Consider the following 27,540-nt stretch of genomic DNA (forward strand, 5'->3'; position numbering starts at 1 on the left):
TTAAAACCTTTTTGCTATGGAAATTTAATGGAGAATTATAAAGAACAGCTTAGCTGGAGTAATGTAAATGAGATTTCCACAGACAAATCTGAGTATAAACATTTTAAGCCATATTCTCCATGTTTATAAAAATATCCTTTCAAAGTAAAATGGCTTGCTAGGTAATTAAGTATTTAAAAACTGAATTAGAAGTTAGATTCAAAACAGACTTCTGGAGTGAAAACATCAACTTTAAACACAGGTTGTGTTTCATGTTTTTGGTTGAAGGCCTTTTTGTGAAAACCAAGCAAACAGAAACTATTAACTTCTGCACAAACAGTCAGAATTTATCTGCAATTCCTTTAAATTTTTGTTCTTCTGACATGAACACATTTAGAAATAGAAGGCGAAGTGGATCCTCAGCTGCAACTTGGAGCATTGTGCCAATATAGACCCTTCTCTTCACCGTCTTTCCGCACAGATGAGGTACGGCTGTGGTTGTAATGTCATGCCTAACCTTGGTTTGAGATCTGGAATCACTCCATGAGGAAAACATAGGTGAAATCGCTGTAGTAATGAAGTGAAAAACAAAAACATTTCCATTCGAGCTAGTTGTTCTCCAAGACAATGTCTTCTTCCTGGATTGAAAAGAAGGTTTTGAGAAGACTTAAAATGTGTTCAATTACATTTTCACTCTTGTTATGAAAAAAAAGCGGTCTTGTAGTAAGTAAGAATGACCATTCTTATCATCTTCTGTAAGAGAAGATAGGTGATAATTTATGGCAAGAAACAGATTTTAAAGAATTTATTCCTCTCACTAGACAAATGCCACTGTAACTAATTCTGTCAAATCAATTTAGATAAACTGTTAGCTACTTTATCTTATCTTGAAACGCCAATCTAGACAGAAGATGTTTTAAAAAAATGATACTGTGAATTTCAGCCTTTGTCCCCTTCTATTTTCTTAATTACATCTACTGCCAATCATTATTATCTGGCAATTATTATAACTTGGTAAGCAGAAAGATATGAAACAGGTCTGGATAATGCCTTAAAATAATAGTTCTCATTCCGTGTTTGACTAGTTACAGGGAGGAAACGTGGTTGTGGAAGACACAGATGAATGGGTAACATCATCTGGAACTGGTAACGTCAAACAGGCAAAAAGAAACATAAAGAATACACAGTAAAGATGGGCTTCATCAAATCTAACTTTGGCCATTTAGAATGTTGTGCATCTATTCCAAGGGAATTGTCTTGTCTTGGCTCCTTCTATTTTTTGGAGAAAAAGCATCCTAGAAACGTAAGCAAAGTTCCCCTCCACACAAGGCTATGTCTTTCTATGGACTGTGGAGGTAGCCCTGGCAGTTAGCTTAAACACTCAATTCTTAGGTTGATAATCGTATGTAAGGTAAATTATACCCTCTTACAGGCATCAGAAGACAAATCCATAATGATTTTAGGACTGCCAGAATATTTCCTCAGAACAGAATGCAGTGCTACCATGCTAACCCTCAAGCTAGTTCTGAATAAAATCTGCAATTTCTGGTGCTGCAATTTGAAAGCTGGTTGTGTAAATCCCCTGTATGTAATGAATTTAGCAGCAAATGACTATTAATTGTGAAATGAGTAACACTTATATACTGCAATGATATAAAATTTATAGACTCCTCAGATAAGAAGATATTGTGCTTTTTTTGTTAGTTTATATAATAATGAGCTCATCTATAGAAAAGATACTATGCTAAAATGCATTATGTCCGGAGTGCATTATATTGAATATGTTTAAAATAGCAGTTCCATCAGAACTGTGGATATTTTATATCATTCTATCCATTCCTGATTTATTGCCATCACTTACATTTTATACATTTCTAGATTTATGAAAAGAAACAGTGGAAGGAATCAGTCTTACCTAGAGAAAAAGGAATAAATGCCTCTTTCTTGACAAACTGCCCGCTGCTGTCCAAAAATCTCTCAGGAAAAAAGACTTCTGGGTTGCTCCAGTATTTTTCATCGAAATGAACTGAGTAGAGGTTTGTAATGACTGTAGTGCCTTCAGGAATAGAGTAACCACGCACAACAGTATCTTTGGAAGTTGCGTGAAAAATACCTAGTGGAGCTATATTACAGAATCTTAGAACTTCATGTAGAACGGCCTCAGTGTACGGCATTTCGCATTTCTCTTCTAAGGCAGGCATTTTGTTTGGGCCAATGACTAAATCGATTTCTTTTTGAACTTGACCTGTTAGGAATAGGAATAAAAGCCGATGTTTATTGTGTAATATCCTTCATCTTTTAACTTAAGCTATAAAATACATACTTTTAAAAGAATACTGAAACATAAAAAAATCTTATATAAACATAGTAGCTTATAAGCTTTTAAATTTTGATTCTATATTCCTTATCCTGCTAGTAGGAATTAGTACTAGTATATATACCAGTAATCTTCATTTCAAAAGTAATTACTCTCAGTAAAATCGTATTTTAACATACTTTTCTTTGCTTGTGTATACTTTTATTTCTGGAACTCTTCAAAACTAAAGAAACAAGCAAAAGACTGCAAAGATAAAGTACGTTAAATACTGGAGTGAACACAGGTAACGCTGAAGTTAGACACCTGAACTTGTCTAATTCTGTCTGATATGATTCTTTAGAATTGTCGCAGTGGAAAATAATTCACTCTTAAACTGAAAATATCTTATACAATACAGTGTGAGTTAAGAGGGATGTGAGTCCAAATTTAACTGAAAAGGAACAAATTCAATCACTGGGGTTTTTTTAAGCTGTTTTTAAAATTAACTTCACAGGTTATTTAATTAATCTCAAAGGCATTCAAACTGCCTCTTCTTTCTTGATACACTTTCTTTGTTGAAACTGCCAAACGGCTCCTAACTAAAACAAAGCTGGACTTCTACAATTTGTGTGGAACCAGTAATGAAAATCTGGGAAATGTCAGAAAAATTCCACCAGAATCACCAGGTCTTTCAACCTGAAACGACAATGTTTCACATCAAAATAAAGAGGTGAAAAGCAGCTTTGTGAAAGTACGTTCTGTGACGTAGTGGTGCTATCAGTGTATATTGTAATACTTGGACAGAAAAAGTCTAAATAAATGAAAGGTAACGGTAATTTTAATTTTTATCCAGATCAATTGATTTTGAATACCAATTCAGAAACTCGTGGTATCACAGCACCTGAGATCAGAAGATTATTTTAGGTGAGTGGATCTCTACAAAATCAGCCAGTGCATACGAGACACAAAACTTCAAAGTTTTCTTGATCTTTATTGAAAAACAGTATCTTGGTCAGATCTTAATCGAGAAGGAATAAGGATGTTCTTGTTTTAAGATATGAATGTTATTTTTGAGCCAGGACAGACTGATCAGAAACTTTAAGTGGGCATTTTCGCATTTGGACTTTTTATATAATTTAAAGCATAAATATATCCTATTGACTAATTATGGCACTTAATGTATTTTAACTAAAATATGGACAATGTATACATGCTTCCTGAAACTTAAGGACCTATAAAATCAAATTCTATTTTTTTCATTTTATGAAATGTTTTTCTTTTTTGGTAGACTTCCTTATTATACTGTGTAAAGCATCCAGATGAATCAGTGGAATTCAGAAGCATAAAAGCAACGTTTAATTTTTTAAACCCATTTGTTTAAAATGGTCTGAAATGTGCTGGCTGGTTAAAAATAGCAATTGCAGTTTTAAGCTTCCACAAAAAAAATTATTGGCTGTACTTAGTGAGCTGAAGCTACATATTTCTCTTAAATATGTCCCTCAAAGTTGTTAAAATTAACAACTTAAATCCTGTTAGATCTTGCTTTTAATCCTAGGCTAGAAGAAAGTTTTCCTATTTTTTATTCTTAAATCGGTTTCCTCATGTTCAATTAATTAATCAACTAACTAAAATAGCTGAGTAAATGAAAATAAGAAAATATGTAAGAGGTTACGGCTCTCAGGAGATATCTGAGCGAACTTTGCTTAGACAGATATTTTAACCAGCTCACTGAATACAGGACTTAAAATAATGATAACAGCAGCAATAAAAGCGCTTCGGCATCAACTTCTTTATTTAATCTGAATGATTTTCACTGTTTATAGCATGTCAGGCCTTGACATACATTATCATCATATTTTATTTTCATTTTTTTCCAAGTAAAGCTGTATTTACGTTAAACATAAGTATAAAATTTGATCTCCACTTTTAAAATAAGAATTACTTTTTGCCCACCCATTTTAAATTAAAAATTATTCTAGCTGGGAAAATCAGAAGGTATAGTCATGCACCTACTACCATAAGAAGAAAATATAATCTTTCATACGTAAAGATATCTGGTTCCTATGCAGAACTTCAGCTCGCAAGAGCCTTATAGCTACGGGTATTGCTGCTAACCCCATTCTGAAATGACGATGATGATGGACAAATTGACGTTAGAGCAACGTTCTTCTTACTTCAGAATGACTGTAACACTTATTTTTAAATGCTATTTTTGTACTTCCAAAAGTATAAATATACATGTCTATAATAGGTAAATCTATTGTGAACTCAGGCACTTAAGGATAAAAAGAAATTGTACCTAAACTGTGAACCACAACCTGATTTACATTTTTGCTGATGTTGTCACATTTTTAATTTAACTTATTAATTTCATATTTAATTACATTTGCTTATAATTAACTATATAGATCAGTATATCTACCAACCAATACAACGCATTGCAACACTAAACTTAAATATATTAAACACTTTATTAAAAATATTAAAGCTTCATAAAAATATATTTACAAAATAATACGCTAAAACGTTATCATCATACTTGACTTTTGATATCCTCTTCATCTGCATATAAAATAAGATTTTCACATCTGTCTGTAGTATGTTTGGTAAATGATACAATAGAATAATATAGATAAACTTTCCTTTTTGGTTACGACTAAGGATCACAGCACCACTTCCAAAAAGCATTTTAAATTTGCAATAGGAAAGCGTGTCAGTTCCTGAAAATGTCAAAGTTCTTACCTTGAATGTTTGGATAAAGTGCCATAAATAACACTGCCCATCTTAAAACATTTGTTGTGGTTTCTGTCCCAGCTATGATGAGTTCTCCAACAGAGAAAATTAAGTTTTCTCTTGAATATGTAGACTCCGGATCATTTTCATTGCAGTCCATCTCATCTAGATATGCATCTACAAAATGTCGAGGTGACTGAGGCTTCCTATTTTCAGAGACACGTTCAATAAGCTCATGAAGAAAGTCATAGACTTCAGCTGCATTTTTAAACAGCTGCTGGTGTTTCCCAAATGGCAAGATACCAATCCAAGGAAAAGCATTATATAAAAATACAGAAGCACTAGCAGCTAATTCAATATTTTCACTAAAAATCTCAATCATGTGCTGAAATTCAGTATCTTCGTACGTAAAACGTTCTCCAAAAATAATCAAATTAGTAATGTTTGAAACAGCATTTGTTATCAAGTGCTTAATATCAAATGCTCTGCCTTTGTACGTATCAATGGCATCAAGGAAAAACATAGATTCTTCTGAAATTTTGTGTTCAAAGGACCTTTGACCATATCCAAAAATTCGAAAGGTATTTACAGCTAATTTGCGATGTTCTGTCCATCCTCTGCCATATTTACTGTTCAGTAAGCCTGAAAAAATATTTTGACACAGTATTTTATGCAACGCTTTATTTCCCCCCCCCATAAGATAATAAAAGAAAAAGATAATAAAATTAGTTAACAAGACAAAAAATTACACACATCTTGCTATGGAACATAGTCCGAGAGTGACAATCCTTTCCAAATAATATCTTTAAGGAAGTATTTTATGAAAGGAGATAAATAAGTACAGAAAACGGCTAAAGCAAATGTTTCATGTGATTACAAACCCATCTATTGGACAAAAATGACATTTTAATGTAAAAGACATTAGCACTTACCTCCCATGTTTGTGAGCTTCTTAAACAAGGGAAGAGATGGTCTATCTGCAAAAATTTCACTTTGATGAACGAGGCATTCTTTTACTGCATCATAGCCATTCAGTACAATTGCAGATATACCTCCAAGATCGAGACTGAAGATCTTTGCGGGGGGAAAAAAATAATTAGAATTGTAACATGCCGTTAAAACCAAATCTTAAGAACAAATAACGAAACCAAGTAAAAACAAGTAATAAAAAAGTGAAACAACACTAAACATCCATGCCAAATACAGACTTGTGTAAACTTCAGTAGGGCATACAGGTAACCGGAGGTGATACAACTGTGGCATTACACAGTAGAATCCGTTGTGAGCTGATTTACCATCAAAAGATAGAGTAAATTAGCCCACACCACATTCTGTGCTTTGCGGTGCACCAAAAGTGACCAGCTCTCCAAAGTAAGGACTGGGGATGCTTTCATGTAGTCATTAAAAAATGTGAATTTGGTATGACAATGCATATTTTTCAGAAAAAATGTAGTCCCTTAACATTACTAGATATTAGTATAAGTATGTATAAGTATATATAAGTATGTACTTGTAAGTATATAACTAGATATTATTAGATATATAGTTTTTATATAAGAACTAGAAATGAAGTACATATATTGTCTACTTTCCTAATTTGCTGAGACTGTTTCCACAGGAAGGAGGAAAGCTTTACTACCGTATCTGCTCCTCCTCTCTGCCTTAGTAAAGGTAAATTCCAATAGCTTAATTTGGTTAAGGGCACTATGACCGAAGCTATCGTGAAGACTTCCAACATGTCACTTAGCAATGGCAGACACAGAAGTGGTGTCAGTTGTGAAAACCACCACGCTGCACCCAGTCCTTTCCATCTCCGAACCTGGACGCCAGTGTACTTTGCACAGGCGCCCAAAGAACCATCAGATGATAGAAGTGAGAGCCATGATGACAGCCAACAAATGATGGCACAGCCCAGACAGTCCCATCTTCTGTTTCCAGAAGTGGCCAGCACTCGATGCCTTGAAGAAAGACGTGATACATCCTGCAGAAGGGCCCATGCAGGATAAACAAAATGAAAACCTTAACCAAAGTTTTAAAAATTGAAACTGAGACTAAAGATTGAAATCCTATATCCCTTTCCATTCTTTTCTTAGCATTATAAATTTGTATTTTTAGCTACACAAATCTCTAGTTTTTCCTTCATCTCGGAGCAGTTGACATCCACGATATGAAATAATGTTAGCCTAATTATGCATTCTGTGACAACTGGGTTGTCAGCAAAAGGGCTGTCCCTGGAGGTATTTAAGACATGTAGACATGGCACTTAGAGACACGGTTTAGTGGTGGACTTGGCAGTGTTAAGTTAACAGTTGGACTTGATGATCTTAAGGGTCTTTTCCAAACTAAATGATTCTATGACTATTTCGTTTTAGCAAACTTGATATTTTCACTGTTATAATGGTTCTTCTTTTTTATGTGACAAGAAAACACTCCTGATGTATTTCTGCAAACCATTTGTGTGTTTTGTATACTTTGACCATAGCTTATTTTTAAAAAAAATGTAATTTCACTGTATTTTTCCAGAGCCCCCCAAATCCTGATCTGCCATCTTCAACTTCCCTCAAATTCTGCAGGACCCTTTCTGACAGCAGGTGACTAGAACCACATACAGCATTCCAGGCAAGTAGAAAGCCTAGTCCACTAGATGACATGTTTTCCTTTCTACTTCCATTCTACTTGTCCTAGTATTTTGCTTGAAACACATTACTTTTTTCTATTGCCAAAACACAGAGGTGTACAGGCATGCTGCGTGTGTGTGTTTATGTCTGTGTACACACACACACTTACAAATGCTAACACCTGCCTGCCTTCCCCTGCTAGATCGTCTGGGCTTAATTTTTATGAAGCTTATAAGAACAGACCAGTTGTTTGAAAACAGTCAATTGAAAACAAACACCTGACATACAAGAAAGTACGAAAAAAAAGAAAAAAATCCATTCTTACAAGAAAGTATGAAAAAAAAGAAAAAAATCCATTCTTGCATAGTTATACTAATTGACTGTAAGTAAATATTCTAAATAGCCACTGATGGTACTTTGAAGCAACACGTTTTCAGCAAAAATGTTGCATTATCCAAGCACCTGCTATTTGGCTGTTGTAATTTTGTTAGTTTTAAGCCCTTTTGGCATGTCCAGGAGTTGCGGATGCGAAACAAGCCGGTTACTTGCATTTGCGGCGGGACAACCGTTTGAATATTGTACCAAAAAAAAATTAAATAAATAAAAAAGCAAAAGGCAGGCAAGCAGACAGCTCCTCCCCGCCGCTGCCGGCCCCGGGAGGGAGCGCTGCCCTAAGAGAGGCGACAGCTCCTCTCCTCTGCCGCCGGTCTGCGCCCGCTCCCACGGGAAGGGCTGACCGCGGCACCGCTTCTCCCAAAAGGCTCTTCAGCCCCAAAGCCCTGCGCTCCGGACCCTGTTACCGACCGGGTACCGGGCCCCCTCCTCTGCTCCCGTTAGCCGGCGGAGGTGCTCCGCCCCCCCGCCTCCTCCCCGGGGCGGCCACCCCCGCCCTGCTGCTCCTTCCCCGCCGGGGCGCGGGCACCGAGAGCCGCTGCGGGCCGGCGCCAGGCGGCGGGACCGCTCCCCGTGCTGCCGGGGGTGGCTCCGAGCGCCGCGGCAGCCCCGGGACGGGGACGGCCCATCCGGCTCCCTCTTCCTGGGGCTGCCCGCCCCGCCCCGCCCCGCCCCGCCCCAGTCCGCCCCGCTCCCGGGGAGGCGGCAGAGGCCGCCGGAGCGGCGGTACCTGCCCGTGGATCTGGCTCTGCCGCCGCATGTAGACGTGCGGCTGCTCCGCGCCCAGGGCGTGGATGTTGCCGATGAGGGGCAGCCCCGCGGGGCCGGGCGGGAAGCCGGGCGGCCGCCGCTGCTTCAGCAGCTGCCGCACCACCAGCGCCAGCAGCAGCAGCAGGAGGAGGGCGCAGGCGCCGCCGCTCGCCGCCGCCGCGCCCAGGCCGCTCCCCGCCGCCGCCGGCCACATCGCGCCGCGCCGCTTCCTCGGGCCGCCGCCGGCCCGCCGCCCTCATTGGGCGGTGGCAGCAGCCCCCCGCGCTGATTGGCCCGCGGGGGCTCCGCCTCTTGCGTCAGGCGGGGCGGGACGGCGCGAAGCGGCGGGGCCCGGCGGGGCTGGTGGTCGCGGCGCCGCCCGCGGGAGCCGCGGGGCTCGGGGTCCGCCCGACTCGGGCCTAGCGCTGGGAGGCGCTGGGAAGGGGCTGGCCTCCGGTGACCTGGGGGGATGCAGAAAACGGGTCTCGGTTCTCGCGCAGTTTGTCTTTTTTTGACAAAAGTTGCACGCTTCAGGTTGATGAAGTGATGAAAAATCACTGCCGGCTGTGTGCTTGAAAATAACTTCCCGTACGTTGACCGTGACAACTGAGAAAAGTCACAAGCAGTTATTTGCTGGTTGCTAAGTCTCTGTGCAAGCAAAAATCCGCAGTTTTGAGATGTCTTTCCCAGAGCCAGACTTTCCCAGTCCTTCCCAGGCTCTCCAGCCTCTTCTGGGGAGCCCCGAGGCAGTAAATCCCATTGTATTTCCCTCTCTGTCCTTTCCAACCACAACACAGGGAATCTGACAAACTTCTAGGTGGCAGCTTCTCATGTGGCCAAGCTGTAATTCCCTGTACTGCACAGCCTGACCTTGGCCATCTCACCCGGCCATTGGCAATGCCAGGGGGCTGCAGCGGGCACTGAGAAAGGGCCTGGTGTCCCTGCGCTGGTGGGCAGCTGAGCACAGGAGGAAATGTCCCCAACTCATGTGACCAAGCAGCAAGGAAATCACAAACATAACGTGCAAGGGCTATGGTTACTCAGCAGGATGATGCCTCAGGGAAGAGGGCTTGAGTAGCTGAAGAGACTAAGATAATTTACTGCAGAGCTAAGAAATGTGACATCCTGCTAAAACACTTTATAAAAAAATCCATTTTGTTTCCACTCGTGCTGTCTTTGCTGTTCCATTACTGCTGTTTTACAAGCAATTTTAGGCATACGAGAAGAATTCCTGCCCTGTTAAAATTTCTATGCTATATGATTTGCAGCTTGAGATGTTTCTTTTGTTGAACTCAACTGAGTATCTCTACATAGACTCATAAGAAGGTTGTTAAGACCTAAACCGATAAAGAATTTATGCTAATGAATTCCGTTAATAACCTGACTGATCAAAATGCATTACGTACTTAATAATCTAACCCTCGAATGTTTAATTCTCAGTACATTCCTGTGATGGGACATCCTGCTTCGAATGTGGTGGTACTGACACTGACCTGAGAGTACATGGCACAAAAGCTGAGGAGGGCCCCAGATGCTGCTGGGAAGTCAGATAGTCCGAGAGCTCAACACGGCAATGGCCATTGCTTTGAGAGCGCAGAGAGGAGTTAAGAGCTGTGAGTACAACAGGGTAACAAGAAGGGGAGCTGGAAAGTGACAAAGTGTAGCTTTTTTGGCTGTCAATCGGGCTGCAAAGCATCTGTGAGGCTTCGGGGGAATCAAACTGGCTGTCTGGGTGCCTCCTGAATAGGGCACAAGGCTATGAAGAGTCAAAAGAACAGGATTCAGAGTGTGCTTGCTCACATTTGCCTAGGATGGGCAGATTAAGAAGGAAAGATAAATGTCGTGTATATTACAGAACAATACACCAGTAACTTTTAATGAAGGCAAGTGCAAAGATTTCCGGTTCTCTCAGGTGATGTTGATGCCCGTGTGTTGTCATGCACCGAAGGCTGGCTGGGCTGGTTGGCTGGAGCAGGGTCTGTGCTGGTTTCCATGTATCAATGCAGTGAGAGACTCTGATTTTCAGGCACATCTTCATGCAATGAGTAATCAGTTTTACTTGCCTCAGGATCTTTCCTTGTCCTCGCTGCAAAATGCCTTGTAAAGCATGTGCCAATGCCATCGTCCTATATCAAAATCTTACCCAGTTTGTCAGAATACAAAGAAGTGGCTTGAGCACTGATGGAAGTTTATTTTTTTCATTCTTCATCCAAGTTATTTCTTCATTCTTTCTTACTGTATGATACTACCTGGTGTCTTGACTGAATTACTCAGTCCATACCTGCAAAAAGCATCACTATTGCAATGTCAGTGCCGTAAGATTTCTCACCAGAGAGCACAAGAGATTCAGGACCTCAGCTTGGCTTCAGCCAGAGGCAGAATGAGGAGAAATGGCCAAGGTTTAAAATAAGATGTACACTGTGCTTAAGCAGCTGTGCTGAAACATGGAAACTCAAAAACAGATTTAAACTTAATTACTTACACACATTTAAACAAAGAGGGGGGTCTCCAAACACTTTAGCTCAGCATAATCAGGTGAATTAGAGGTGCACAGACTAGCTGGTCAGAAAACATTTCAGAACGGTGTGAGAATGGCTAATTCACAGCCTACAGACAATTACACAGAATTAACTTGCAAGATGAAATTGCTGTTCATTATATTGGGAACAGAAACATTAACGTGCCAGATAAATCATGCAGTTATGGTGTATGGTATGGTGTACACGCATATGGTTATTACCGCAGTCTCAGTTAGAAGGATGTAAACCATTTACGTACATAAGCTTCTGTCTTTGGAAAAAAGAGGTTGGTACTTCTTTCTCCTCACCCCTTATCCCCCTGATAAGATGATACTTGAATAGTTCTCAAAGTGTAAGAGGAAACACAGGAAGAGGTACTATTGCTTTGATTGATTGTTTGATTTTTACTGCTTATCTTCAGTGTTCTGTTATTTAAGTGTGTAATACTTCACATGCACCCAGTGTTTTAGATGATTGTGATTTCTACTACATCTGTGTAAGAAAAGAAAGGAAACGTGATTGATGGTTTTAGCAGCAAGCATTTTGAAGGGGAAAACCAGGGGGGGGAAATAGCATAGAAAAGACCTAAGAAGAGAAAAAAAGATCAGAGGAAAAGTCCAAATGTTTGGCTAAAAAGGAAGGAATAGACTTGTATGGAGGGAAAAAAGCAGACCATATTTGACAATTATCTTCAAGCAGGGGAGAGAACAGCCAAAACTGCCCTTGCCGTAGTGTTTGAACCTTGGGGATGGAGAAGAGAAAGTGGTTTTATCCACTGCAACAGAGGAAGAGAAACTGAAGAGCGTGATTGCAGAACAGTAAAATCAGTTTTGTTCAAGCCAAATGTGAAAAGGTGGTGAATCAGCCAAGATTAAAGATCCGAGAAGCTCTAAAGGATGCATGATTAAATGGAGGAAAAATACCAGCATGGATAAATAGGACTGAAAGTTGTCAAAAGTAAGATATAAATAAACCGTTGTGGACAGATGAAATTACTTAAGAATGCAGGTTTAGGGATGCAAGACTCCAATGGCTATCCAAGGGCAGGATTCCTTGCCAGTTTCTGACTGATTTTTTTATTTTTTTATTTTTTTAAATTTCATTCCTTCAGAAGTGTGGGGGCAGCTTTTGCTGAATTGCTTCTTTGGGAAGGTTTTACTTATCTTAATCATGGATGATCAAATGAGTAAACTCATAGGATGAGTAAAGGTTTTTTGGTTTTAATTATAAAAAATGATGGCTGAGTAAAGAACCCCATTAAAGCACGTATCTTTATTACATTCTAAAACATTCTAGTCACCAAAATTTACAGTTTGCTGTAAGGAGAAGTTGGAGGAAATCAAATAACAGGAAATGATTGTGTTCCTGTATTCTCAAGAAAGGCAGAAAGCAATTCTTTGACAGGGAGTAACTACGCATATATATACGTAGCTTTGACTTTTGAAGAAATATACTGACAGATGTGGCTGTTCGTTTAGTAACAATATTAAGGTCCTGATGATAACTCTATTACACTCTTGGGAGAAAAAATAAGTAGTTTCCAAGTTCCATTAAATGTCTCACAAACTTGTATTCAGCTACATACTTGTATTCAGTCCTTGGCTTCCTTACTCTTTAGCATTGCATCATAGAATCCTAAAATCATAGAATCATCTAGGTTGGAAGGGACATTTAAGATCATTGCTGTACTTCTAGAAAACAAGGTAAACCTTTATCAGGCTAAAGTGCTTCCACTCCTGTAATAATATCTCTTTCCCAGTGAAGTCATGCCATTATTTATAAAATGTCATACAGGAAAACAACTTCTTTAGAGCCAGAAACATAAAGATTTTGCTCCTTTTCTTTGAGGGCGGGTCAGGGAAAAGATAGAGATCTGTATAGATGTATGTAAAACAGGCATGCTTCTCATTGAAATAAATTTCATAAGCCCACTGACAAAGGCTGGAGTCACGTGCAGATGTTATCTGTTACACTCACACAGCTCTTTTTAACACACCTATAGCATCATAGTGAATGATTAATTTCTAAGTTATGCCTATCTCCTTAGCTAAGCCTTTAATGATGTTGGTGCTTTGTAGATTTGCTAAAACATAAAAAAAACCACCTCATGTTTTGCCTTGTGAATTTGGTGATCGGTTGCTGAAAAAAAAACATTTCCTTAATCATGATCCTACTGTGCCTGAACAGTTCAGATTTGTCAGGCACACCCAGAAAATTATGACACTGGCTTAAAGACTGTAACTTCAAAAATAGTTTTGGCATATTTTATTTGTTGGCTCCTTCAGAGTTTACTTAGGTCAATTTTATGCATAAATATAGAAATTTATCTTTTTAATTGATAGTCTCATATGACTATTGGTTCCCAGAAACTCTGCTGTAGCAGAGAAACTCTGATTAGCAAATATGATGTCGTAATAGCACTATTTACCAGCACTGAAAGGAGAGTGATCTTTTTTGGTCCCCAATTTAGTTGAAGGCACAGACTAAATTGTTGCCTTTGCACAAGTTTCTTTTGTCAAGCATGGAACAACGGAAGAGCCAGCTGAGAAACGACCCCACCCGGTCCTCCTCGCGCAGAGGGCAGCACTGGGAACAGCAGGGATGTGTAGCTGTAGTACCGAACAATGCCGGGGCAGCTGAATGGTCCTACAAGGGACTGATAAAAATACCAGGTTACACTGGGGCTTATTCAGACCTCAGTACTACCAAGACAAAGAATAAAATGATGATGCGGGATCTTCCACCCTTCTTATATCCTGTAAAGAACGAGCATGGGATTACCTTGAGGATTTAGGATATAGTTTCTCACCATATTTTTGCTGACATGCTCTGATGACATGTAAGATAGTACCACTTGTGCAAGCAATCAAATCAAAGTTTTATAATTATGCTATTGCTTAACAAGGTTAGTTTTCTGTTCTGAGGTTGTTTTCCAGGTAAGGAGTTTGTTTGGCTCCTATCCTACCTGTAGAATGCATAAAACTGAAGGGGAAATAGGTGCCAATTTTGAGGTATTTTTCAGAGTGAGATTCTCCTCCACAGTTCATCCCCTTTGTGCTACCCTGGTCATGCTGCGAGTCTGACCCTGGCTGTATTTGGTAAGCTGCCAGTTCCTTTTGAGGGATTCCACTTGTCAGCCTACTGGAGGTGCAGCCTGGGACAGAAATGTGTCTGGCTGGAGCGCGTCTTTGAGTTTTGCCAGTTGTCAGAGGGTGGGAGTGTGTTGCCAGGTATCGTGAGATAGGGCTGGAGCCCCTGTGACCCTGCTCAGGGGCTGAGCTGCAGTAATACAGGACTGAAGGTGACAGAGCCATAGCCAGCTTCTTGGTCTGCCCCTTCTGCCTTGCTGAGCAAACCTCAGTGCAGGACAGCGGGACCCAGTTTGTTTTAAAAGATTATTTCACACTGGATTTTGACTACGTACAGGGAACTGCTCCAAAAACTACTGAGCAAAAAAGCTCAGTGGGAACATTTCTATGAAATTAAAACAATGCAATACTGATCTGCTGTTTAAAGTGTCTTCCCTATGTCAGTCTGGAAGCTTTCCCAAAGCATTTTGGAAGAAAATTTGCTTTCAGACTGATTCATAGATTACTCAGTAATTAGTTCAACAGCAATTACACTTTCTCAAAAGTAGTCACTGAAGCAGCCTAAATCCAGGTTTAATGTTCCTTAAAAAGGAAATACTTCAGTGTTGGGATCTCTATCCGTTTTCTGGTTCTTAGGATAAGTACTGCATTTTTATAGAAAAGAGGCTCTCATTTTGGGGCCAAATTCAAGCTGAACTACAAGATGGATAGGTAAAATATTATTTGTGTGAATAACCTTGATGTGAGTTTATTCTAAATCTGAATATGGCCTTTTGGTGGCTATGGAAGCAGAATTAATCAAAGGGTTAGACCAATTGGATGTAAGTTTTGCAAAAGCAAATGCTAACAAAGTTTGGATGGTAGGTAAGGTGTTATGTTTCAGAGTTTAAGCCAGTCTCTAGCTTTTAAAATTATAGAATCACCTAAATTGGAGGTGAAAGATACGAAGAGAGCATATGTTCCTTCCCCAGAGCATAACAACTATACATGTCATTCCTGACAGATGTTAGACTACCATGCCATAAAACCCTCTAGTGAACGATATGCCATAACTGCAATGCAACCTATTCTTCTATGTCATTAATCTCAATTGTAGAAAGCTCGTTCTGATGTGTGCTATCTCCTTTTTTGCCTTTTAAGCCCATATATATTTCTTGTTTTGATTAGAGTACCACAGCGTAGATTATTACTGCTTCATGGCAAGTATTTATATTTTTGTTACCACATTTCTCCATAGTCTTTCCTTCTGTTAACCGTTTCCCCGATCTTTGAGTCTGTTCTCCTAAATCATGTTATGGGATCTCTTGATAACTCTTACTGGTATTTGTCTGGACTTTCTCTAACTTGTCTCTTTGAGGTACCCAAACAGAGTACACTAGCAGATCTAGATCTTATCAGCAACAAGCCAGCGTAAGGATTACCTCTGGGGCCTTAAATACGATACTCCTGTTGATATACAGCTTGCTTTTACAACAGCATGAAGTTGTTAACTCTGGCTTAGCTTTTATCATTTTCTGCAGAACAGACTGCAGTGAAACGTTAGAAAGATGCTTTGACAGGAGCTCAGTCATGCTTCCTTTCCCCCACGTGGCTTGTAGAGTCTTCTTAGGTAGTAGTGTTTTCTGGCCATTCGTGGAGACAGGATCCTGAATTAGATAGACTAGGCGTAGGCATCCACCAGAAACACAGACAAGTAACTCCCCAGCTTCTCTTTGTAAAGAAAAATCATGTGATATTTAGAGCTGATTTTGCCATGAAATGTCCTTATCTGCAAAAGGCTTAATAAGATGCTATGAAGAACAAGCATAGAGAGAGCAGAGACCCCGATCATGCTCACCTCCTTCATGAAGAACTTACCATGTCTGTGGATCGTGGCATCGTCACTGTCTACCCTTTCTTTCTGGTAAGGTCCTCTCTTGTCAGATATGAACCATTCTTGGGACTGGAAATTTTGTCTGTGCAGCTCACAGTCTTGTCTGTCCTGAAGACATGTTATCATTGTACAAAAATCTCAACATAGTATATAAATGTGACATTTTTGTTTAAGAGCATGTCATCTGTTAACATTTAAGATCCTCACTGCAGTGCCTATGGCTTGTTGACATAGTGGCAATATTTACAGTAGAAAAAATGGTTGCACTTTAAAATGTATTTGTTAAATAATAGCGAACAGAAGAAGTTGTATCTAGTGTAGAGAAAGAAACTATCTTTAAAATAGGACAGATTTTTCTTATTCCCTACAAATTTAAATACATTTCTTTGAAGAGGAAATTCCTTTTACTTGGGGCTGCAAGTTGCATGAGATAATCTGATTTCTTAAAAAAATAACAAAATCCAGCCATTCTGTAGCTCTTCATTTCATCTGCTTTGAATCTATACCCATTGATTATTTTACCTAATATATTATCAGGCACTGAAAACAGCAGAACAAGTTCCTTGGAACAGATTGTTTCGGTAAATATCTTGCTATACTAGTGCAGTGCTCTTAAGTACCCCTCTGTGCTAGTTTTTCCATGAATGCTTAAGCTCTAGTTTTGGATTTATCTAGCAACAGGAGACCCTTACCCTGTGAAAATCCTGTACCTTTTCTCACAGCTTCAAAAATAGACAAACTGGTCTTTGGAACTCTTTGTACCCGGTAAACTGTATTTCTTCTCTGTCTTACATATAAGAGAAGAGGGGTTTGCAAAAAGAAAATATAGCTGGTGAGACCACATGACGTATAGCTGAGGGAAAAAAATAGGACAAGTGTTCCAGCTGGGAGTCCCTCCATTAGCTCTGGCAAGGAGCAGCCAAAGTGCTTGCCAACATCCAAGCGCTATTTCATCTATATGTGCACAAAAGTAGATCTATTGGCATTCATACCTGTTGCTTTAAATTTACGTTTCTTCCAGTGAAAGCTTAAAGTAGCAATGTTGGCATCTAAAATCCTGTACTCACTGCATCCTACAGGCTCCAGCCCCAGGCTGAGTTGCGCTGGCAAGAGAAGGGCTTGAACTGACTGGAATCAACCACAAACTGAAATATAACTTTTTCCTCCCTGAAGAACTGAAATATGCTATTCCAGCAGAGTCGTCTGGATTTTTTAAGGTTAAAACAGGAATATTCTATGTGGACCAAGGAGTAGATAAATCCCAAAAGGAAATGCAAACGATTAACTGTTAACATAGGAAGAGGAAAGGTACAGTGTGGTTAGAGGGAGAGAGAGAGAGAAATGTCTGACTGGAAGCCCGGTCATGTAAGTTCCTACACTGTATTTCTGTTGGTGTAGCTGTGCCGGTCATGTTAAAACAGCACAAGTGATGTTGAGCCGTTTCTTTAGGTACTACCCAACGTTTGTAAATGCAACGGCAGAAAAACTAGCTTAAAAATCAGAATAGGAGTCGTGGAACCGGGAGAGATTTAAAATCCAATACTTAAAGTCCTTCTCCCGGGAGGATTCCCCTGATGAGCGTACGTGCCATGGAGCTGCTATTTAAAACGAAATTTTAAATTTGTCTGTGCAGGGGAGAGGAGGAAGCCTGCCGGGGAGGGCAGAGGCGAGCGGTGCCCGTGAAGCGAGCTGCGGGAGCGGGCAGGAGGGAAGCCCCGGGGCCGGGGGCGGGGGGGCCGCGGCGGTGCGGGCACCCCTCACCCGCGCTCCACCAGCGCCTGTGGCGGGGCGAGCCCAGACCTCTGCGGGCACTTTACTCAGAGCCTCCAAATCGTGCTTGTGGGCACGGAGCAAGCTCGGACCCGTCACAGCCCCCCACGCTGTGCACTTAACACCCTGCCCCCCGCGCCGTGCGGCTGTGCGCTCCTTTCCCTCCCGTCACTGCGGGCCGCAGGTGAGCTCGGCCGGTCGGAGCGCACGACCGCCCCCACCCCCGAGCTTTTCATATAAAGCTACGAAGGTGTTTTAGGAAAAAAATCCAACAAACAAACAAAAAACCAAACCAAAACAACAACAACAAAAAACCCCCCACTACTTATCACCTGAAAAAAAAACAACGAACAACCCCAAAACCAGAACCTAACCCCCAAAAAACTAAACGATTTTGCAATCGCCGTTCTGCAAAACGAGCGCGGAGAAGTTGCGCAGCCCCCGCCGGCGCGCCGCCCCCTGCCATGGGAAGGAAGGGGAAGCCGAGCGGGTGCCGGCGCCCCGAGAGGCTGACAGCGAGGGGGAGAAGAGAAGGAACCCTCATCGGGCCATCGCTCGCTCGCGCGTGGTTCTCAGTATGTTCGTGTTCCTCTTTAAATCTCACAGCTAAAATCGCAGCAACAAAACATCACCCCCCCCCGCGGTTCTCCCCAACTTTATTCACCTCCCGGTGAAACACACCATTCCTGCCGTCGGGAGCGACCCGCCTCATGGGCTTCTGCAAAAGCATAAACGAAGGAACGCCGGGAGGTCCCCCGGAAAGCTCCCCCATCCATTTTAAGCAGGGAAAAGGGAGATCTCGCCGCCCTCGGCACCTGTCCCGCGGTGCGCAGCGGCCGCGCAGTGTGCGCGGGGCTCCGCTCACCGCGGCGTCTCCGCCGGCGGCGGCCGCAGCAGCGCGGCACCGCCGCTACTCACCGCTGCGGCGGGCGGTGCCCGCGGCCGCCGGGAACGACGAAGGGCCACGGCGGTGCAGGGAAGCGCGGCAGGGACGGCAGCGGGCGGAGCCGCGCCACGCTGGGGCAGGGGTCCCGGGGACGGTCAGCGCGGCGCCCCCTTCTGCAGCCGCCGTCCCTGCGCGACCCTCCGCGCGGCCCATTGCCCGCTGCCGGCGGCTGCCGGGGCTCGGGACAGGGCTTGGGCATTCCCTCCGCCGCGGCGGTACGCACCGGCGGTGCCTGCCGGTGCCGCCCCACGACTTAGGGCGGGGAGGAAAAGCCTCCGTCTCTCGGTGGAAGGGCTTTCCGCGCCCGGCCGCTGCAGAGCGCGCCGCCTGGCCCGCTTCTCCCCCGCCTTCCCCCGCCCGTTCTGGCGGGTAGCAGTTGTCTCGCACCCCCGTGGGGGGTCGCGTCTCCCCGGGGCGCGGGCAGGGCGGCCGCCCGCGCCGGTCCCCCCCCCCGCCGGGCTGGTACTCGCTGCGCCTGGGCAAACACGCCGCCTGGGCAAACATCCTGCGCGGGCAGGTGCTGCGCCGCCGCGCCGTGACAAAGGGCCCTCCGCGGGTGATGCATGGGGCGGCGGGCAGCTGCCCGGTAATCCCCGCCGGCGGGGCTCGGCGCTAGACCGGGGGGAGGCGACCCCCCCCTTCCCCGGTGCCTCCTTCCGTGCACTGAAAGGTGTTGCACCTGCCCGTACAGAGGTGTGCTATTTTGGTGATGGTGATGGTGGTGACGATGATGATGGTGGTGACGATGATGATGGTTTCCTCGAGGACCGCGGGGTCACGCCGCGGACCAGTGGCGGGGGAGGCGGTGCGGGCGCCCGGCAGGGCACAGCGCGGAGAGCGGCTCGCTGCCGCCGCGGGGCTGCTCGCAGGTGCCAAGGGCCCCTCGCTCCGGGGAGGAGCGGCGGGGTGCCGGCCGCAAGCCCCCCCGTCCTCTGCCGTGGAAGCGAGGGGGTCCGGGGGTGCACCCTTCGGGCAGGGGTCGGCACTGCCCCGCCCGCCCCGGCCGCAGGCGCGGCGCCCGGGGAGGCGGCGGCCGCGGGCGCTGCCGTGCGTGGTGCCCCTGCCCCGCTGCACGCGCCGTCCGCCCCCTGCCCCCGCGGGACCCCCCAGCTGATGGGGTGCCGGGGAGGGCGGCTGGCTACAACCGGGCTCCCCGCTGAAGCCGCGGCGGCTGCCGGGCGAGCAGGGAGGGCGGCCCCGGCGTGGGGTGGGGGGAATCCCGGGGAGGGAGCGGCCCCGCTCTGCAATGCGGTCCCTCTGCTGCAGAGGTCGCCACGCGCGAGCGATCCCGCGGGGAAGCGGGGCCGGCCCGCGGCCGCGCCGCGTGAATGGCCCCCCCCTTCCCGCAGTGCCCCCGGCGGCGCCTCGCCCCCCGCTAGATTTTTTTGTGAATGGGACGCTCACGGAGCGGGGCATGACGTCACCGCCGAGCCGGGCTTTGGCGCCCAATGGCGGGCCGGGCTCCGCCGGGCGGCCGAGGCAGTGATTGGCTGGCGGGCCCGCGCGGGCGCCCACGCAGGTTGCCGCGGCGGCAGGTATAAAGGGGAGCCGGCGGGCAGTGTGCGGTACCGCGGATTGGCGGCGCCAGCGGCACCCTCCTGCGCACCGCACAGCCCCGCACCGCCGGTAAGCGCCGCCACGGCTCCCTGCGTGAGCCCCGTTTCTCTCCCGGGGGTGCGGAGCTTTGCACGGGGTCGTCCTGCCTCCGTTCACGCGTATGCGCCTGCTCACGCGTGGGCAAGGAAGCGAGCCAAGGACGGCGGGAGAAACTTACACCTTGGTCTCTCCCTTCCATTCCGGTGTGGGGTGTCCGGGCGGGCGTGCAGGACGGCTCTCCGTGCAAAACCCTCTCCGGTGGCCGGCTGGGTGCTCCGCCGGTGCTGGGCACGGTCCAGGGCGCCCCGTGGGGAAGCGGGGCGGCTGGGGAAGGTGCCTCGTCGTGCTGGTGAGCCCTGTCGAGAACTGGGAGGTGGCAAAAATGAAGCTGATGTGGTAGTTGGTGATGTGGTCGTTTGAGTCGCTCACGCTGATGCTATGAGAAAAAGAGGTGTATCTCAAGGCAGATATCTTCAGTTTTATATATATTACTTATTTATTTACAGGCTTTGTTCTTGTGACTAATTTTTAACTTACCATTTTCTGGTTTCAGAGTAGAAATATTTATCGAAAAATTAAACAATTTAATTCTTATAGTGTAATCTGAACTGGGATATTAATGTGCTAACTGCCAAGAAGCAAGCAGTTTCAGGTGAAGTGCTAACAGTGGCACTTCATTCTTAAAAATATTAAATGCATGCCACCTCTTTTTTTTTTTTCCTGTGATTCTTATTGCATAGCGGTGCCTATCCATTTTGGACACACTGAATGGAATGTTGTGTGCAGTAGTGAGAGGAATGTGTCTTCCACCAATTTGAGGGAAAGTCTGCATTAAGTTGAATGCAGATAGGTATACAGAACTGCAGCTCTTAAAAGCTGCATTTTTATCCCCTGTAATAGTGCTAAGTTATTTTAAAATTCTGAGAAAACCGAAGCACAATAGCAATAATTGGAAGAAATGGAAAGGCAATATTAAAAAAAAAAGCTGTTAGTGTTTGTGTTACTTGTGGCTAGGAAACAATGACCTCTTTAGTAGATCTTACAGGACTGAGAGGGTTGGAAAACAGCCATTGCTTGATGTACCTCTTTGTTGTAGAGAGGAAATCATGGTTATGCTGAAGATTTCATCTTTCCTTGCTGTTTATGCCTTGGTTGTGTGCCAGATGGATAGCTTCCAGGCAGCCCCAGTCAGGTAAGAGGCTGTTCCTGTTGCTGACTGCTATATTTGAATGGTAGGAAAATACTTAAATTCTTTAGAAGTCTAGGAGGGAAATAGACTATAGCGAATGAGAAAGCTGTCTTTTTTTTTGACTTTTTGTCAATGTAATTACTTTTTAATTGCTTATATAAAACACCTAATGCTGTGCATCCGGATGGTTTACATATTTACACCAGTAAAAGACACTGCCAACGACACGCAGTAATCCTCTCTCCTACGCATGGCCCTCTGCAGCAGTCCGGGTTTTATTCATCCTCTTTCGCTTGCCTCTGCACAGACCTGGCTTGGAGTCCGTAGCAGACCGAGTGACGCTCAGCGATTATGAAGCGCGGAGGTTATTAAATGCGCTGGTGAAAGAGTTCGTACAGATGACGGCGGAAGAGCTGGAGCAAGCCTCTGAGGGGAACAGGTAAGGACTGCAGTCCTGGGGTGGGAGAAGGGCGATGGGGGGAATGTGCAATGCGGGGAATATTACGTGTTTGATATTTAGCAAAAGCCACCTGAGCAGACCCTCTGCAGGTCAACATTTTTTTTTTCTTTTCTTGGGGTTATGGCTAACTCTGGTCACCAAACCGGTAAGGGATGATACTGCAGAGAGACTTCCTAGTGTTGGTATCGGGAGAATGGCTTCCGCCTAGTTAACCTGCTTCTGTCTGTCTTTTACAACTGAAAGTGGAGGGCGATTTGAGCTTGAATGAGGGGGTTGTGTTAAAATATGGCAGCAAAAGGTATGTCTTCCTAGTGGGAGCATTAGGGGACATTCAGTCACTCTTGGATTCTCTGTCGTGAAAGTGCATGCTGTTGTAAGGCATGGAAAGTCCCTGGCAGAGGGGAAGTCTTCCTCCTAATGCACGCAGCGCCACTCTCCCTCCGTAGACCCAAGGCATGCAAGTGCATTTGCATTATCCTAACAGGATTTGTATTGCAAAGCATGGCGGTGATGTATGAGAGACTGAACAGCATGCTGAATACGTGGGAAGTAAAACTTCCTGACGTCTGACTATGAGCATCCAAAAGGCTAATGAACTTACTTTTCAGCAAAGTTGAATTAATTGGAAAAATAGCATTTTCCTCCTTAATGCATTTGTATGAACTTTCCTTGCATGGAATGTGATGTGGAGGGTTTGGGTTTTTTATTATTATTTTTTAAGTTTCCTAACTGTAGATATTTATGTGGGGAAGAAATGCATGAACATGCATGTTTGAGATTACTTTTCCTTTGGGCATGTTTTTTTTCCCCCCTGCAGCCTGGATAGACCTATTTCCAAACGCTGTGCCAGTCTGAGTACTTGTGTGCTGGGCAAACTGTCTCAAGAATTGCACAAATTGCAAACTTACCCTCGCACTGACGTCGGGGCTGGAACTCCTGGCAAGAAACGAAATGTGCTGAGTGACCTGGAACACGAACGCTATGCAAACTATGGGGAACCCCTAGGAAACAACTAGACATGCTTATTTCTCCCCTTCTCCCTTTTTTTAACCTGATGCATGTGGATCTAACTTTGATTGCTAACTTTGCTATGTTCTTTTGATTCTGTTTTTGACAGAGAATGTTTGAGATGGACCTAATGTTAGGAAGACAGAGAACATAACATGCATACCAAGCTAGGGGGGGGAAATAAATAAATAAAAATGAACAGCACTGCCTTGACATTTCAAATGATTTTCTTAGACCCTAATCAAAAAAAATTCTAAACAAGGCTCTCCATTTCTGGCTGCTAAATGTACAAGTAGACTCTTCTTTTGTGCTTGCCCATGCACTTGTTCAATAAACCTATTTTTCTATAAGGATTAGATCTGCTTGGTTTAATAACTTGTTTTAGAATGTGATATTTCTAGATAAGCCTTGAAAAATTTTACAAGTTTTGTCTTAATATTCAAGAGGGGCAATGCCAGTAATTCTAGGAAGTTGAAAGAGAACTTAGAAATTGAAGTCACACACACATGTATATATATATAAAAAATATACACTGATGTAATTGGGCATGCATGCAATCCTGTTAGCAAGAATCCCGAGAAGCAAAGGTATCAGGAATGGCTCACACAGATTTGTTCAAACAAACTAGAAATGTAATCCTGTTTAAAACTGGGTACTGAATACTTCCAGGTAAGAATTTCATGTTCTTTTCTTTTTCCCTTCTTATTCTACAATAGGTCTTTAAGCTAGTATATTTAAAACTCGGGTGTCTCTAAAATACTTGTAATAATCCAAGACAATATAATGTAGGTGAATTGTGAATTAAGAGACAAAACCAGATTTCTTTACAGTTCTTCTGTTGTAGCACTGCATCTATCAGAGGCCGGTTCCAAAAAATTGTCATTAATGTTATGAACAGTACTTGTTCTTAACATTAATAAACTGTCTTGTAATGATTATCTGAAAAAAATCCTTCCTACTGAAAGTCATTGTTTCAGTAGAAAACTGCTGAGGCGAGGACTGTGTGAGTGCATATGCCTTTAAGTCCTCCATCTAGCAAAATTATTAGCTGTAGGCTGAACTCTGAGCACAGAACTAATCCTGTCGAGTGTGTGAACTACTCCCATGTTGAAGTGCTGTAGCAGGCAGAGCTCCAAGTCTAGGAAAGAGGGGTTTCCACTAAATACATGGAAGGGGTATGTTTGTGTGGTTCAGCTCTGAAAGCAACCACACTGGCAATGCTCCTGTTGTCAGTGGTGCCAGGATTTCATGTGTTTTCTGGGCATTGCGGAGCATGGGTGTTGAAGCGAGAAGTTAAAGATCAGTGTCTGCTACTGTCCTTCAGCTGCACTACAACCAGAACACAGATCTGAGCTTTTGGAGGAAGTGGGGAATGGTTAAATGCTCCAGACCTGAACCTCGTCTCCACCTCTCTGTTGGTCATAGCGACTTGCTGGAGGCAGGCAATGGTTTGGGCATTGCTGAAAATCTGGCTTGGCTTTGCCTTCAGTCCAGTTGCCCAAGAAAGGAAGGGCTTGGCCACCTCTTATAAACTGAGGTTGACCCTTAGAAAAATGTGAAGACTCAACTTTTAGAGCTTATAAGCTGTGCACACAAAAATTGCAAATGCCTGCTGTGCAGCAAGCCTACTCCTTTTATAGAAAACATCCCTAGGCATAGCATCCCTTACTGATGCTTCATTGTATGCAGGGTACATACTTCAGGAACTAACTCACTATTTTCCTTTCGAAAAGCAGCGTAACAGCACAGAAGAGGGCGTGCAACACAGCGACCTGCGTGACCCACCGTCTGGCAGACTTCCTGAGCAGGTCAGGAGGAGTGGGCAAGAACAACTTCGTACCGACCAACGTGGGATCCAAGGCCTTCGGCAGGCGAAGAAGAAGCATTCAGATGTAAAAAGCTGAACGATAACGTAAATACGTTGCAATAAACTGAATCTGCAATGCAGGCAAACTGTGGCATTATCAGAATTTTAGTTTTGCTGGATGAATAGCAGACCTACACTGATAATCTCTGAGAAAGCAGAGCAAGTAACAGTATAAAAGAAGATGTTACAAATACAACAGTAGCATGTTTAGACTGTGAAGAACAGCTTTTGTAGACGTTCTGCTTAGATAACTAGCTTTGCAGTATATTAACTAAACACAACAGTTTGGTTAGAATTATTTGCTTATTTTACCAGTAATATTTCATTACCAACATATCAGTAATTCTGTCTTTGTTTCTTTCAGATTGCCGTGAAATGGAACTTCAACTTTAATTTCTAACGAAAGCAACTCTTCTCCGTAAATCAAGACAGCCAAAAAGAAGATTAATTTTGCATCCTAATACTGAAAATGTTTTATTTAATACAAATGAAAACACTTCTGTTATGTATAGTACAAGAGAATCTAGTTATTAAAGTTAAATTATTGTATATTCTTTTTATATGCAACTCTATTTCAAATAAAATGTGACAGCATCTATTATTTATTTATCTTCCAGCTTATATGTGATCCATGCTACTTATCCTGGCACTACGGCCAAAACTCGGGGATTATACTAAACTGCTGCCTGGCAAGGCATATGTGTATTATACAGTGTGCTGTGCCTTGATGTAAACCACTTAACTATCCTGACTGTACAGTATGTTTAAAAGAAAACCAACAAACACTTAAATATTGTATCATTTGTGAATTTACGCAAAATTAAAAAAAGTATTTTAGATACACTTGGATTGAGAAACTGATTTTTCATTTGAACACATGGCAACCTTGGGCGCTAACCCAACATCAGTGCAGATCAGGTGGTCCATTGATCTGCTACAGCCTTATTAACTATAAACACTAGGATTTAAGTCAAAAGTTCAGAACAGAAAGAATAGCTGCCCCTTATATATATATTTGTAAAGCAGTAGCTCAAAAGGACACCACTTAGTGAGATTTCTGCTAGAAAAGCAAAAAGAAGCCACTGTTATATTTAATAAAACCATAGAGACAAATTTCATCATGTGTGGGTTAAGACTAAATGTCTCATGCAGGATGTAGTTCAGATGAAATGGCTTAATAAGCTTTGTAGATTTTTGTTTAAGGTCAAAGAAGTGAATTAGATAGGGGGAGAAAAAGGAGCTACGGAAATGTACATTTCTTTTAAGCAATCATGAAACAGAGTCTATTTAGGGATCAGGGATAAATAATTAGAGCGAGTGGAGAAGAGGGTAGCTGGAAGGAATCCATGGGCTTCTAAGTGGTGCTGCCAACTTCCTCCTCAAAGCTGCTGCTGTTTCAGTTTAGTAGCTGAGTCAGATATTTGCTAAGATTTGTTTTGTGCTCCACAGCTGGAGTCTAAAATCGGCTTCATCAGTTCAGATGAAGATCACCTCGCCGTGCAAAGTAGAGGTTAAGGCTCTCGTGATACCTCTGTCTGTCTCTGCTGCAGGTGTAATAGCAAAGAGAAGTGTGCCCAACCAGATGTAGACATAGCCAGTAAGTCCGTCCAGTGACGACGCTTCCATACCACGCTCATTCGTGGCTCTGGTTTTACTCCTTGGGGAACATTCCAGCCCTGGTAAGTCAGCGTACAAAGCAGACCTTGTAGAAGATATAAGTCAGTTTAGAGGGAAAAGTTCCGATGCCTAAATGGGCAAAGGAGGGATGTTCAGACTTGGCTTGCGAATCTGTTGCCCGGAGATAGTCTAGTGCTTTTTTCCATTTTCCTCTCAAGTATTTAAGATTGTCTGCAACTGGGTGTACTATACCTTCATGGTGGACCTCTGTCCTCCAACGAGGATGGTTGGGTTAGACCTAGCTGCCAATTTTGGAGCCTGAAGCATTCGTCAGGTTTTGGGTATTTTTCCCCATTTTCCTTTGCACAAAGTGGGGATCATATTCCAAGATCACCTGGCTACCTCAGTAACACACTTCCCTGTCATTGCAGAGCCTCTGGGTACAGGTGGCAGGTTGTCTTATTTGTTCCCTACTACAGCAGCCAACAGCTTAATCTTCTCCAAGGTAAAATGCCTGAGCACAGTTATTGGGATGAACACATGTAATTTAATGATTCGTATTCATCAAGAAGCCAGGCAGTGTTCATGGGCCCCCTCTGGCTCTAAAGTCTTAATGCTCAGGCAGTTTGTTTTTTCCATTTACAGCCATTCTCTGCTCAGAGACACCTGAGGCTGCTTCGTGTAATTGTATGACAGCCATAGTGCCCATCTCTTCTAAAGAGTCCTTCTTTTCACTTTAACAAAGTTAAGCATTTTTTCTGTCAGACAAAGAGATTTCCTCAGACTAATATTTTACACCAAATCACAAACCCAACGTGTAAAACAGATTCTGGTAGT

General features: G+C 43.5%; 2 protein-coding genes across 9 annotated transcripts; one reads left to right on the plus strand and one right to left on the minus strand.

The window, feature by feature from the left end:
* Positions 1-441: 441 nt before the first annotated feature.
* Positions 442-8,990, minus strand: LOC128909395 (vitamin D 25-hydroxylase). 3 transcript variants are annotated; one of them, XM_054201007.1, is made up of 5 exons: positions 8,750-8,990; positions 5,941-6,082; positions 5,018-5,185; positions 1,895-2,224; positions 442-617 (listed from the first exon to the last, which is right to left on the minus strand). In XM_054201007.1, exons 1-5 carry the CDS (start codon positions 8,981-8,983, stop codon positions 442-444), a joined length of 1,050 nt encoding a protein of 349 aa, XP_054056982.1. In that variant the 5' UTR covers positions 8,984-8,990. The 3 variants fall into 3 exon arrangements, with proteins under 3 accessions (XP_054056982.1, XP_054056980.1, XP_054056983.1); XM_054201005.1 differs by having other exon boundaries at positions 5,018-5,650; XM_054201008.1 differs by lacking the exon at positions 8,750-8,990 and having other exon boundaries at positions 5,018-5,214; positions 5,941-7,536.
* Positions 7,538-25,868, plus strand: CALCA (calcitonin related polypeptide alpha). Of its 6 annotated transcripts, none has more exons than XM_054201013.1 (6): positions 7,538-7,631; positions 21,663-21,754; positions 22,059-22,190; positions 23,029-23,888; positions 24,953-25,131; positions 25,451-25,868. In XM_054201013.1, the coding sequence occupies exons 2-4, from the start codon at positions 21,669-21,671 to the stop codon at positions 23,225-23,227; spliced, it is 417 nt and encodes a 138-aa protein (XP_054056988.1). In that variant the 5' UTR covers positions 7,538-7,631; positions 21,663-21,668; the 3' UTR covers positions 23,228-23,888; positions 24,953-25,131; positions 25,451-25,868. The 6 variants fall into 6 exon arrangements, with proteins under 6 accessions (XP_054056988.1, XP_054056990.1, XP_054056987.1 ...); XM_054201015.1 differs by having other exon boundaries at positions 24,956-25,131; XM_054201012.1 differs by having other exon boundaries at positions 23,029-25,131.
* The last annotated feature ends 1,672 nt before the right edge of the window (positions 25,869-27,540 follow it).

Source organism: Rissa tridactyla, chromosome 4, assembly GCF_028500815.1.
Source record: "Rissa tridactyla isolate bRisTri1 chromosome 4, bRisTri1.patW.cur.20221130, whole genome shotgun sequence".
In the NCBI taxonomy this organism is placed as follows: domain Eukaryota; kingdom Metazoa; phylum Chordata; class Aves; order Charadriiformes; family Laridae; genus Rissa; species Rissa tridactyla.